This window comes from Cebidichthys violaceus, unplaced genomic scaffold (genome assembly GCF_023349555.1).
Source record: "Cebidichthys violaceus isolate CVI_PGR_0920_01 unplaced genomic scaffold, fCebVio1.0.p SCAF_28, whole genome shotgun sequence".
Taxonomy (NCBI): Eukaryota; Metazoa; Chordata; class Actinopteri; order Perciformes; family Stichaeidae; genus Cebidichthys; species Cebidichthys violaceus.
Genome location: NW_027176461.1, coordinates 3,261,840 through 3,276,475, shown reverse-complemented (window position 1 = coordinate 3,276,475; position 14,636 = coordinate 3,261,840). Strand labels below are relative to the sequence as shown.

Genomic DNA, 14,636 nt, shown 5'->3' with positions numbered 1-14,636 from the left:
CACAGCCGCGGTTTCTGCCCACAGACGCACAATCACTGAACGTTTAGATAAGGACGAACGTGTTAATTCTTGTAATAACACTTTATTACCCTGTATACAAACAAGCACACTAGCTTTCATACCAGAATCAAAGTACATCAATTTACAGTTATTTACACAGAGTTAATATTTAACATGCACAACATATGAAACATAATCCAGAAAAAAAAATACATCTTTGTGCCTGGAGCTTGGTTGGGCCCCTACCAGTAGGCGTTGTCACCATGGCAGAGGCCCCTGCTGGCCTTCCATAAACCGGTTGTTGATTGGATGATCTGCATAATGCCTCATGTTTGTATCTGAATAACGTGCTGCTTATGTGTAACTAGTACAGGGTTTTGAGTCTGCTGGACTTGTTTGTAAGGGCCTGAGGCGGTCTGCCTTAAAGAATATATTACAGGGTATGTTTTCCTGAGAACTATCCACCATGCATCATGTGTTTAAATGCAAATGAAGCCTACTACACCCCGCCTTAAGTCCAATAAGACTGTACATAGCACTGGTTAGTAATAAAGTCTTTCTCGCATTTGAAATAAAATATAAATTAAGTTGCATGTCACTGTCAATGTTGCATAAAGCATGTATGCATACATGTTGGAATTCTCCATTTAAAAAACTGTTTGTTTTGGTTAAGTAGAATGTAAAATGAGTCATTACGCAGCATTTTTCTATGGGAATGAGGGGATTTCTTATGTCTTGGCTTTAAGTAACATTGAAGTAACAATAATTTGACACGTTGACTTTTAAAATCTGAAATTATCATGACTTGTGACCAACATTTATTGAATTAGCGCAGGCCCCTGGTGTTCAGTTTCAAGTACGATGACATTGTTTCTAGGGCGAGCAACACTGACCAATCATTGAAAATAGTTGCTGTATAACACATGTGTAACAGGCAGTGATGGTGCATGGCACCAATAATTGGCTGAATAGTAACAGCTGAAAATGTGTTCATTACTGATGAAATCAAAGCATAAAAAACATACTGTAAAAAAAAAAAAAGTGTTTCCATGCAGAGAACAATGTATTCATGATTACATCGTACTGCATCATTCCAAACAATAAAACAATGTATGAATAGGTTCACAGAAATTACAACATAAAAACAATCATCTGTAAAATTTGCTAACCTGACAAATTAAACAGTAAAAGTAATACTAAGACACATTTCACATTTGAATGTGATCTGCTAATCATATCATGTCTGCATCATATCCATTTGGGAACTTAAAAAACACTTTTCTTCATCGATCCAGTCATTTGTCTATTAGTACTCAACGTCTGCTGATACGGAACAGTAGTATCAATTGAAAACAGCAGCGTGTGTGTGTGTGTGTGTCCAAAATATGTAAAGACCTCCCTGGTCCAGTCCTGACGAGTCTTTATAAACTGGTCTCAACCACTGGAAAAGCAATGGCTGACGCTGCAGCTTTTGTGGCCTCTGATGCCACCTGCTGGTCCTGGTGGACACAGATCTCCTGCACCAAAGGCACATTGGCCTCCTTCCACACTCTGAACTTGTTTGAGGTAAGCCCCGGGTCCGACAGCACCTGATCTATTGCCTGTAGGTCCGCCTCTTTTGACTGTGCCAGAAAAGACGAGAGTAAAGAAAATGGGGGAAATCAAATCATTGCACATAGCTCTCCAAATGATCACACACTAGCTGTACTGTAATGATGTAATATACAATCCAAAGTGTGACTTATGAAACAGAACATGTACCTTTAATGTGCTGTTGAGAGTCCTGATAAGGTGCAGTTTATTATTGACAGCGTGGTTTTTACAGCGTTTCACGAAGGATGCTCGGAATTCCCTTTTCGTAGATGGTTTACGATCTCCTATTGGGGAGAGGCTGGCCTCTTTGAGGTGAATATAAAGCTTCTCCATCTCATCTGAGCCGTTCACACTGTTGCCTGCAACAAGATAAGGAAACAGAAACGGAATCAAAATGTGCCAGCAAATACATTAACCGACATATTTTCCTCTGAGCAGAGCCAAAGTTGTGAGTAACACTGTGGTTAACATCTCTGCTCGCATGTTTTCACACAAGTGGAAATGGTGCAGCAGAAATATGAAATGCAAATGAATTCAAATGAAAGTATCTCAAAAAACAGAACCAACTTTCTGAAGGTTTTTGAATAATACAAAAATCACAAAACCACAACCAATTAAAAGGATGCAGAATAAAAGTCTCACCTTCATTTCCAGCAGCTGAAACCGCCGTCTGTGCCTCCCCCTCCGCAGCAGGGCCGTCTTCCTCGGACCCCGTTTCCGATGGGTCCTGGTGAGACGAGCTCTCCGGCACCTGGGGGTCATCCTCTTCCTCCGTCTCCGGTCGCGGGGGGCGATGCAAGTGCACTTGAACCGAGCACACCACCGCCGCCGTTTCCACGGTGGGCGGGGACGCCTGCGACACCAGGTCCAACCAGGACTGCCGGTGCTTGGCGAGCGAGGAGGTGGAGCTCTGTGATGTCATGGTACTGACGGGCGACGAGAGCGAACCGTTGGCTTCGCTGGGGACTGCGGAGGAGTAGGGGGGAGGAAGGGTACCCTGAAATACAAATACACTACGGTCAGACTTATCATAAATAAAAATGGGTTTTGTTTCTGCTGGTGCAGTGTTGACGGTTTTTAGAGACATGGCTCACCTGATGCGTGCTTCCAGGTGGACCGGATGCATCCACGGAGTCCCGGAGGGTTTGTTCAGAGTATGGTGGAGGGGGAATCTCTGTGCTTTCAGCTTCTTCATGGTCACTGGCTTCGCTATAACACTCTGGATGGGAGACACAAAACACACACACACACACACACACACACAAAGTCAGAATTCATAACATGACACATACAACCAGAATCCAGAGGAAAATCATTTCTTAGCAATGATCAGTCCGGTTGCAAAACTAATTTGATTAAATCAGAACAAAAGTTGTCATTTAGTAGATCCAAGGTTTTCATTCAAGAACAGTTAACGGGTGACAAAAATATTGTGTGCTCACCGACTGCAGTGTTTCGTTCTGTTGGCTCATAATGAATGGCGGCTAGCCCGAGCTTATTCAACCATCTGAAGAAAAACACAAAAAGAAGAATGTTCAACTCATTAACATTTGACAAAACCCTTAGGGGAACGCATACAATGTTGTACTTGTATGTGACTTACAAGTTCATCTCCTCGTGGCTCTCAGCAGCAAAATAAAACATCATGACGTGTGGGTGGCAAGCTTTGAACGCGCTGCATGAGGGAAGAGGTAATGGAGAGCAGTTGAGTGAAAATAAGTTTTCTACTGGAATTTATGTACACAGAGTTAAACTCTGTGTTTATTCTTCTTCATTGATCATTTTCAGATTGCTCGAATATGCACTTCCTATTACTGTGTGTGGGAGAACTTTCTATTCCACTCAGCTCCCACAACAGAGACAAGATGAGTTTTAATTCTGCCTACTTGTAAAAGCTGCCTGACAGACGAACCAGAAATTGAGCTTACTGTTTCTTCTTGCACTCTATGGCTCTGTCAATCATGAAGTTGGTGAGGTCAATGTAGCCTTCAGCCTTCTCCGCCTGCAACACATGGATTGAACAACAGCGAGCGTTAAAAACAAGCGGATGACGTCGAACCACTTCCTGACAATGACACCTGCCGTTTGCATTGCAGTCGGCCCGACTTCTTCTATTTCCAACCCGCCATGCGATGTTGACATACACCAGACGTGATTGAAGCCGCCGTGCCAGTAAATCAAGCGCGTCAGCTACTTTACGGGAGTGAGAGTCTGACGAGCTATTAGTGACACCGTCGCCTTCAGGGAACGCAAGACAGACTGGCAGAGTGGACAGCTGTGAAGGAAATAAGTATGACTCATCTTCAACCCCCCCCCCCCCCCCCGATTGCCTCACATCTGTGGTTCCATATGTGTTGTGTGATGTGTTTAAAAAAAAAAAAAAGCTGTATTTGTCGCTACGGGTTGCAAATGAGTAACTGTACTATTTCATACATATGTAGTAAAAAAAAAAAAAAAAATGCATCGGGACAAAATCGTGTGTTGATTTTCAATTTGAATATATATATATATATATATTTTGTTTACATTTGTTCAAAAATACATTTTCTTTTATTCTCTTTCAGGAGCTTGTAAAGGAGAAAAGACATATTTCCTGATAGAAATACCATCCTTTCAACAAAGAAAAAAAATCATTATTTTTATTTGTACAGATCCAAATTTAATTGCTATGAATGCATTTCATTGTTTACTGAAATCAAACAGCAAACAGAAGTGAATTACAACCAAGCGTTGCTTTATGGTTTGAACAAGCTTTTTCCCTACACTGCATACCTCCAATTGTAAAAGCATTAATGACGCACTGAAGATAACAACAACAAATGATTACTGTGGTGGCCAAACTACGGCTGAAAATAAAGTTAAAAAATATGTTTTTCTTGCGTCTCAACCTCTATAAGCCAATATTTTAACATATATGCCTGCTCTGTTCCATCTTAATATTAGACACACAGATGTTGAATCTTTCGTTTACATTTGAATCGTATTCTTTACGACAGAACAAACACTAATATTTGGCAATATTTCCCTGTTTGAACTTTATTAATTTACATATATTATACAAAATACCTTTTGTAATACTTGGGCACACAAAATAAATTGTGAAAAACGTTATTAATGTTGCGTAGTTATTTTGACGGAAAATGTATTTTCTATGGCACATCAGGTTTGCTGGTCTAGATGCGCTCATTTTCTTGCAGTGGAACTGGTTGAAAACTACACATTTACTTTTGTTAGGCCGCTACTCCTTATATTTTTATGTATATGGTTCCACAATAAAAAATAAAAAAAAACACATTTGGCCACCTCTGTAATATTTACTCCAGTTTGAGTTATGTTTGATAAAATAAATATAAAAATGAAAGTATATTTCTGTGATCAGTCACGCCGGAAGTATTGAGAGACCACACAAAGGCACTGTTGGTTGTGGACTGCTCATGTGATTGCTTAACATTAAAAGAAATGTTCTTTAAAAAGAGCAGCTGGAGTAGCCAATAAAGCAAAGTTTAATAGAGTGAGATAGTGAGATGGAGAGACGGAGAGACGGAGAGACAGAGAGACGGAGAGATGGAGAGACGGAGAGCGAGCACAAGGGAGCAGATCAAAGAGGGAAACAGAAACTTTACTTCTTTGGTATTGACTATAGTGATTCTGTCGCTCAGAGTTTTTGCGGAACAAGAGTTGCTGACTGGAGTTTCTGTAAACAGCGCTGAACATGTTAACATCATGAATGGGTCTCTTGATGAAAAGGGTGGTCTCACTCACCAGCTGGTTGGTGTACCAGTACAGAGCTGTCCTCTTCAGCGCAAACCAGTACTTCTTCCATTTGATGCCCAGGAAGCCTTTGCTCTCTTTCTTCCTGTACAGCCATCCCTGGTGGTCTGGGGGACCCAGCTCTTTGACCGAGATCCGTCTTCTGCTCATCGTACCATTGCCTGTGCACAGACGACAACATGCACATGAACGCACTGAGACGCCCACCCCCCCCCCCCCCCCTCCTCCTCCACCTTCCCCTTTGTCCGGAGAGAAACAAAGCCACAGTCAAGCGCAAGTATAGCATTAGAGGAAGCAAGAGGTTGCAGAGTTTCCATTGGAGTCAGAACGGGCCGCTGTGTTTGGTCAATGAACAAACGGACTCTAAAAATAACACCGAACAACATCTTGAATCCAAAAGTGCCATACCACAATCAGCCTACCTGTTCCACTTAAGAACCAGCCAGAGATAATGATGATAACATGAAAGCGCAGCACTCGAGTGAGCGTCTCCGAGGAACAAAAAGACACACTGCCACAGAGAGCTTAAATAGGGAAGAGCTGAAGAGAACGTAACTGAGCGTTGTCTAAAAAGCCCTCTGCACACACCAATTGCCCTGTAACTTCACACACGCCCACAGAGGGGGCTAATTACAGTCAAGGGCACGCAGAGTGACAAAGTGATGAGGGCTCGGGGGGGGGGGGGGGTGTGTGTGACAACTTACCTCCTCGAGTCTTCCTCTTGGATTTGTGCCGGAGGGAGACCTTTGGGAAGGAGAGCGGAGGAGGCGAACGTTAGGTCAGAGAGTCAGAGGAGAGAGAGGACACATTAGCTAGTCTCAGACGCCACAGCTGAGAAGAAGAAGAAGCAGCAGCGATCCGGAACATCCTGTTTCTCGCACCGAGTGTCACATGTGTTTTATCTCTGCTGTTCTCCTCACACGCACATTACAGCACACCCCCACTGCTCTCGAACATCCTCATCTGTGACTTGACACTTGTGCTTTGTCTGTCGCTGCTCTTTGGTCTCCTTTTTTTTTTTTTTTTCCTCTCTTAACTCTCAAATTAAACCTAAAAACACCAAGAGAATCCAAACTAGATAAGCAGCTAAGCGCTCAGTGGACTATGAACCGTTGTTGCTATAAAACATTCAACTCTTTGTCATCATGAAATAGGAGAAGCAGAGGTAGTTCCACCATTAAAAAAAAAAGTTTCTATTTCATTATTGTGAGGACAAGGCAACCTCTGCCTGAGTAAATGTCAGACACACACACGTGCGCGCCCACCCACGCGCACACACACGCGCGCGCGCGCGCGCGCCCACACACACACACACACACACACACACACACACACACACACACACACACACACACACACACACACACACACACACACACACACAAAACAAGGAAGAAACACTTACAGGGTTGTAGTCATCGGCAGCCATTGAAGGGGGCACAGATATTGGGAAGGCAGCCTGTTGAAAGACACCAAAAGAAGAAACACCTTACACACCGATTCATAGGTTGGCAGAAAATGAGCAGTTCTTTGCTCCAACGCAAGACAAGAGGAAGTGATGTCGTGGGCAAACAGCACATACATTGTTTCTCAATAGTTTTAGTTTAGAGTGAAAAAAAACAAACGTGTTGAAAATGTGTAGAAAAAGCAGAATCACATTACATATTCTATAGAAATGGAAGCAGAGTCAGGGAAAAAAAAAAATGTAAAACTCGATAAGTAAATGCTCATGAACAGCACTGACTCACAGCTTAATTGTTACACTGTCAGCAATTCAGCCTATGACACACACACACACACACACACACACACACACACACACACACACACACACACACACACACACACACACACACACACACACACACACTAGAACCCAAACTACCTCAAAGTATCGACGATTAAAAAGCTTCTTTGCAGTATCACGCCTCAAAAAAATAGCTTTTTGGCAGTGTCAAGCGCAGAGGAAAAAGAAAATACATGTTGCAATTGATCAACCTAAATGACCAATGACATGCAACATATTGAGAAAGCTTAGTTGCCATTATGGACTAACTTCCTCTGCACACTTAAGTTCCTTATTTGTCATTTATAAAGCAGCCTGAGTGAAACAAAGGGAAAATCACAGACACACAATCAACCATTTTAACAACTTGCCGCGATATAATACAGCAAAATCTGGGTGTATTTTCACAGAAACAAAGAATCTCAACCGTCCATTACACCTCCCCAAGAGCCATCACACAACCGTGACATGTCAGATTGAGCGCTAAAGGTTAGGAAAAAAAAAACAAAAAAAACTGCTTTTAGGTCAGGAAATGTAAAAGCACAGGCCTGATCACACGAGTTCAAGTCCTGCTGCAGTTGTTCACGTTCAGTCACTCAACCACAAACTCAATCCCCAGTGAGAACAACAGAAGAAGAGAGCGAGACTCATACCTGGTCCTCTAAAACTTCACAGGTTCCCTTCAAGTCCAAACACAGGTAAGTATCGGTATCCTACGTTACTCTAAAAGCTCACACAAGGACAGACAACCATTGCAAACAGCTCTTATCTAAACTAAAAATCTGTGTGTGTGTGTCGCTGTCTTGCACAACACTACGCATCACATCTTGTTTCCGGGTGTTTGAGTTAACCCAGCTGCCTGTGGGAGCTAGATGATGATCACCACATGAACCACAGCGCAATGCTGACTCTGAGGATGTGTGTGTGTGTGTTTGAGAGAGTTAAGTAACCAAGTTCCTGTTGGATTTTTTTTTTAAGCAGATGTGAAAGGTTACCTGTAATTCTCCAGTAGTTTTGAGATCTATACTGGACAACTGTATGATGACGGCCTGTATGTAATCTGTGAGTGTGTGGTAACGAGAGATCAATAAACATGCACCTTTCTAGCTTCAGTCAGTTCAGTTGGCAGCTTTCTGACAACCAAACACTTTCAGCACCTGGCTGTTTCAAAAAAACAAAACAAAAAAACAACCTTCAAGGCCACAATTAAGTAGGGAACAATAAAAGCTTCACGTGTTTGGTTGCGAGTGTGCACAGCACCAAATAAAAAGGTGAAATAACTCTTGTGACTCTCTATAAACAAAATGAAATTAAGCCAGATATTATGAAAGTAAAAAAATTTAAATAAATCTAAAATCCTTATATAAAGAAGAAAAATACAAAAGTACAAATGCAAAAAAATATGTGTAAACGGTGTTTTAAACGTTAAGACGTAACCAAATCTACATTGCTTTTGAAACTCATTTTAAGAAACGTTAGATTATTAACTAAGAACACATTTTATTTTTTTTTAAATGTCAAATAACTTAAATATCACAGTACTTATGAACAATTTAAATATGTAATTCAACCACTCAACCGGCTGTCAATAACATTCAAATTAAATTAAACCAGATAGTTATGAAAGTAAAAAAATTAAAAATCCAAAATCCCTGTAGTCTGGTCGGTAACGTTCGCCGTTAGAGTCAAACGCTGCCTGTTTGTTCTTATGCTGGCCTAACTAGCCCACAAATAAAACATCGCCTGTAAGCAAATGAGCCCATTTTGGACATGTTTAACATATAATGTTGCTGTACCTGCCAACACAACCTCAACGACTGCAGACCGGCCCGTAGACTCCGCTCAAAGTCTGACCAAACCTCCGCGAGCATGGGGGAAAGAGACAAAGACGTTCAAAGGAAGCTCGGCGGGTTTCAGGTGAGTTCAGGGCCTCTTTGGGGGTTACTCCCCCTCTCAGGTGAAGGAAGAGGGTGACGCCCACGCTCAAACTCGAGCGACAATAAACTGTGAGGGCACATTTCTGGAATTCAAATCAAGCAACAACGTTTAAGCCATTGTTTGATCACGTATTACACTCTTTCGTGTATTACACTAAATTAATAGTTGGTCTCGGTTACTCCTCGCCGTTCCCAAACATGACCACTAGGTGTCGCTAAATTACCGCCACGTAAACGCATTTTGAGCCACCAGAACAATGGCAGTGAGCAACAGCAGATGTAGTGGCGAATACATTGAGGTTTGACGTTTTGTTTTACGCTTCAAAAAGAACGTTTAAGAGTCGTTAAGTGACACGAGGACAATTTAGACTTGAGTTTTTAAGAGTTCACATACCACTAATGTGTAATGTGATTGTTAAAGATGGATGCTACAAAACATTTTCTTTTTATTGCTTTGATACAAATTCATAATATACACTATGGTTTTCTCCAGAAATAGGGAGACTTTTTTTTTTTTTTTTTTTTAAATAAATAAACAGTTGGCTCGTGGAGGCTGTGGCCTGGCTATCAACACCCCTCCTCTGGGTTTGTAGTCATAACATCCCTGCTCGAGTTGTATCTGTGCAGAGGCTTGGATGTTCTGAGTTCAAGGCTGGCCTGCGCCGGGACGGCGGTAAACCAGCAGACACATTCTTGAATCCTGCGTTATTATAGTCTCCATTTCATCTCTGCTTAAATAGACAGGGGCCTCTTCTCTCTTTCCACTAGCCATTGTACCACCGCGAGTGGAATGAAGTGACTATCAAGAGACCCCCCCCCCTCCTCCCTTTATATCTCTCACATTCTCACACTGTAGCTTCCTCTATGCCCCCCCCCCCCCCCCCCCCCATTTGTCACCCTATCTTTCACATCCATACCAAGGAACTCCCTTGTGTTACCCCTAAACCCCCCCCCAAAAAAAGCTTCCCCTTTGACATTTCAATTAAACGTGTTGAATCAAATTAAGGATTTCAACACAATTCACACTTTTCGTTTTCTCCTTCTCGTCTCTGCGACGGGGGGGGGGGGGGGGGGTGGTCCCAGCATGCCACTTTGGGGTGATTTAAAAGGGGCATTTCGCTGAAGCTGTGTTTGCGTGGAAGTGAGGTCATTTTGCCTGCGACTCATGACGAAGGCCTGAAGGATTCACTGGGAATGCAAATTGGTCACACCATTGTAGCGCTCAATCTCCCATCACCATCCATGCTGAGAATTGTCACGGCACTTAGCTAGTGTGTCCCCCCCCTACCCCCACCCACCCCACCCAGAAACTGTGTGTGTGTGTGTGTGTGTGTGTGTGTGTGTGTGACGGAGAGAAATGAGAGAGGGGTGCAAACAGAGTGGCTATTATTCAGCAGGGGAATCTCACACAGTGTACAGGGGGAAGGGTGCAGGGCTGGAGATGATATCATATTCTAGCTTGCTCAGTTTGACGGCGCTGCCCCTCGCTTGCTGTTGGTAGTAATTGCCAATGTTGCCCCGGCACTGGTCCCCACCTCCGTTTAGATCTACAGCTCCAAATGCAGCACTTGAATGGCAATTAATGAGGATTCGACATGAATTGCTTTTCTTCTATGCAGCAGATGTATCCGTTCAGGTATACACACACAAATAATCCAAAGGAACAACAGCAGTGAAGTACTCCATTCCTCCTGTATTTACTTATTAAATACACACTTCCTGTATTCCCCCGTCTATCCTATATGGACGCCGACAAGAGGTGGGTAAGGTTTTCATTTTTGGTGCAACAACAAGTCGCTGTCGGACCATAAATCTGGACAAATGGGATTTGTTCAAATGCCACCACCGACTATGTGCCTAATCCATCTGACCCCAGTGGAGGTGGATGTGCCACTAAGGGGTTGACAGTAACTCATGGTACTGTGGTATATGACTTCTATGTGTGTGTGTGTGTGTGTGTGTGTGTGTGTGTGTGTGTGTGTGTGTGTGTGTGTGTGTGTGTGTGTGTGTGTGTAAAGCCAAGCAAAGTTTACTCTTGCGGCCATTTCATTTCTACTTCTGCCACAGCCAATAGATGCTGGATCAATGAGGTTCAAGACAAGGCCATGCTAGCAGCTCTGTGAGGAACTGCTTTGAGCTAAATGCTAATGCCAGCATGCTAACATGCTTTATGGCGACAACATGCTGATGTTTATGGTCATTGTCTTTAGCTTATTGGGATCATAATAATAACAATAAAAACTTTATTTGTATCCAAAACAAAGTTACAAAGTGCTTCACGATAAAGCTGAAGGCAAATAAGGAACACAATCGAACAGGTAAAATATGATAAAAATAAATAGATGCAAAGAGGATACTGCATCTAAAACTCACAGGTAACCAGTGAAGGGCAGCGAGGAGTGCTGTGATTGGTGGGTTAGCATGCTAACATTTGCAAATTGGTACCAAACACGAAATAAAGCTGGGCTCGATGAGATTGTCATTAGTTTCGTAGGTGTTGGTCATTTTAAACTAAAGACAACAATGCAAGATGAAACGTTAAAGAATCACAGGAGTTCTTTTACAATGGATCCAGAGAACAACGTTAATCTGAACACCAGGTTTCATTGACAGTTAGTAATAGCTGAAAAGTCAGGGGATTACCACAGTGAGAAGGACTCCATTAATATCAGTACACAATGTCATGGTGCTCCATCCAATAATTGGTGAGATGTTTTCATGTCGAACAATGTTGTTGAGCAACATTGTTGTTGATTCAGGCTGCCGAGACCTGCGCGTTGCATTGCTGCGCACCGCTCTGGTGGTTGGTGAGCGCAGGAAAGAAAGTGTAAGTGTGTGTGTGTGTGTGTGTGTGTGTGTGTGTGTGTGTGTGTGTGTGTGTGTGTGACGTGTGTGTTGTCATAACTGTGTGTGAAATGTAATGGGCCTGTAATTAAGGCTCCCAGTTCAGGCTAGTGAAGCTAGTGTGGCATTCCTCACATTGTGCGCGCGCACACACACACACACACACACACACACACACACACACACACACACACACACACACACACACACACACACACACACACACACACACACACACACACCGTATATGAGGTTTAGACAGACTGACCCTACACATCATACTTACTGCTTGAGAGAAGGACCAGGATCGTATTTGTGGTTGATTATACCTGCAAGAACAAAGGGAAATACTACATTAAACACATCAAGCAGTACTAAGAAGCTTCATTTAACCGTCATACTTTTAGATCAGACATAAGCGTCTCGTGAAAACTTCCAACACATACTTCTGGCTTCCCAGCCGTGATCTTTATCTATTGTTCCAATCCAGCTCGCTTTGATATGGCCTCAACAAAAAAACGAATCACTTGGAGACCGTTTAAGAGTCGGCATTTAGTCGGTGTGCCAGTGGCCCTGATAATGGATTTGGCAACCAGCCACAGCAGCAAAGGGTACACACAAAACTTGTTCCCAACGCTCAAAATACACGATTCACCTCAGCCGGGCCTCACCCTGCAATTTCAGGGAAGGAAATTGTCTCAGGCTCCTTTTTTTTTTTTCTGCCTTTCAATTGCTAAAATTGCTTTTTCCTCATCCTTTCATCCATATTCAAGTATTTGTCTCCTCCTTAAATGACTAGTTTGCTAAAGGAAATACTGTTGTTAGTTTTTTTTTTAGCAGGTGTTGCAATTTCAAATACTTCTGTTGATATGCTCTGCTCTCAGAGCCAGATTGATGGTTTTTGACAAACGACACGGGAATGAAATTGATGCACCGTCGCATTTTATGCTTTGTCATGAGGAAAAACTGCTTCGTTTTGTACGGATTAAGGAGCCAAAAATTAATATGACACTTGATTAAATCCGCCGTCAATCAAATCCCATCGCCTGCATCAGTGTCACACGTTCACCAAACCTCCACCCTCGATGAGTCAACTGCTTATCTGCCAGATTTACAATAGCATCTCTATCTTTTTATATATATTCTAAATGTGAGTAATGTGTTTTGATCGAGCGTGCGGCAAAACCGGATGCCACACGTTTGTGTGTGGCTCTTAGAATAGAACCGGCGGGGGGGGTTATTGTGCAAGGCGTTTAGTCATCGATCACGGTGTTAATGTGGGAGAGTCACACCTCCTCAGGCCCCACATCCGAGTCCAGAGGAGACACAGGGGCCACAGATGACGAGACGAGACGGGGGGGGGGGGGGGGGGGGGAGAGAGCAATGCTTGCATGTCGACGCGCTTCGCAGTGGGATGGGATTATTTATAGTTGGAAGCGTAGAAGAATCAGGATTTGTCATAACAGTGACATTTCTAAAGATTCTGCAGCCCGTGATGGTTGTCTTGGGGGGGTGGACGGTGGAGGATGGACACATTGTGTGTGTGTGTGTGTGTGTGTGTGTGTGTGTGTGTGTGTGTGTGTGTGTGGGACTGTGTTGGAACGTCTTGCATATAAAGGAGGTCCTGAGGGATAACGACGTCTCAGAAAAACACAAAAATATTATTTAATAATAAGCTCTAAATTGATTTAGCATTCAAAAGGTTCAAACATAAGGACCATAATTTATCTGCAGAGGTTTGATAAAGTTGAGATTATTATTATCATACATTTTTGTCCAAAAAAAAAAAAAAAAGCACAACAAAAGTTTTACGTGGATTCTTTGTTCTGATTAGATTAGTGAAACCTATCAGGGAGTTTCAGTCAGGCTGAAGCAGAGCAGCGATACGTTGCGTAGGAGGAGAACAGTTCTAACCACGTTGTTGCAGTTCCTTACAAATCGACTAAGAATATTTAATACCTTACCATTAAACAATTGATATACCGTGTGTTTTTTTCCCCCCTACAGCTGTCACCATCCATGTTTGTGTGTCTCTCTCTGTATGAATCTCAGCCTGGTTGTCTATGGCATATTTTCCCTGATCATAAAAGCAGCCCACCCACTGACCCCGCACCCCCGTGGCTTGTTTTAAAAGGATTCCACCATCACTCCCTGTCGGAAAATTAGCCCCACCCTGGTCTTATGTTTCTCATTTGGCCTATAGACTAAGCAACACTGTGTGTGTATGTGTATGTGTGTGTGTGGGAGAGAGCGCGAGAAACTCACCGGTTGAGGAAGTCACTGCTAGAGTGCCAGTCAGGTCCCTGTGATACATAGAGATTCATGTGTTAACGCTGGTGATGGAGTCAGACTATTGTGGTGTGGTCTGAAAGCCTCAGCTCCATTGAGACTCAACATACCCTCGAAGCTGCTGTTGATCAGTACTCATTTTAAGATTATAACACAGGACTTCATGTGGCAAGAAGTAGAGTATATGTTAACTGTAAAACTTCTGCATCCTACCTTGCAGGCGTCTAATTTCTGAACATATTTAATGTCCAGCAAAAACTATTTGTTTTGCTAATTCTGTGTCAAAAATGTAAATCCTCTCCAGAATAGGGGGGAAAAAGGAATAAAAGAACAAAACTTATTATAAAAAAAAACATTCCACATGCACAATCTACAAATAATTCCGCCCGTCATTCCCATGTGACTGTTTGTGATTT

The 14,636-nt window shown here is 42.7% G+C and overlaps 1 protein-coding gene across 1 annotated transcript in view; it reads right to left on the bottom strand.

Annotated features, from left to right (window-relative positions):
* Nucleotides 1-56: 56 nt before the first annotated feature.
* The window catches only part of cnksr3 (cnksr family member 3), a 45,955-nt gene continuing 31,375 nt past the window's right edge, over nucleotides 57-14,636 (bottom strand). The window contains exons 14-25 of the mRNA XM_068721534.1: nucleotides 14,197-14,234; nucleotides 12,218-12,260; nucleotides 6,770-6,823; nucleotides 6,069-6,108; nucleotides 5,356-5,525; nucleotides 3,522-3,595; nucleotides 3,197-3,268; nucleotides 3,036-3,100; nucleotides 2,688-2,812; nucleotides 2,236-2,590; nucleotides 1,762-1,952; nucleotides 57-1,622 (exon numbers count right to left, since the gene is read on the bottom strand). Of these exons, the coding sequence (XP_068577635.1) occupies nucleotides 1,422-1,622; nucleotides 1,762-1,952; nucleotides 2,236-2,590; nucleotides 2,688-2,812; nucleotides 3,036-3,100; nucleotides 3,197-3,268; nucleotides 3,522-3,595; nucleotides 5,356-5,525; nucleotides 6,069-6,108; nucleotides 6,770-6,823; nucleotides 12,218-12,260; nucleotides 14,197-14,234 (1,428 nt within the window). The 3' untranslated portion in view covers nucleotides 57-1,421. The remainder of the gene's footprint in view (nucleotides 1,623-1,761; nucleotides 1,953-2,235; nucleotides 2,591-2,687; nucleotides 2,813-3,035; nucleotides 3,101-3,196; nucleotides 3,269-3,521; nucleotides 3,596-5,355; nucleotides 5,526-6,068; nucleotides 6,109-6,769; nucleotides 6,824-12,217; nucleotides 12,261-14,196; nucleotides 14,235-14,636) is intronic.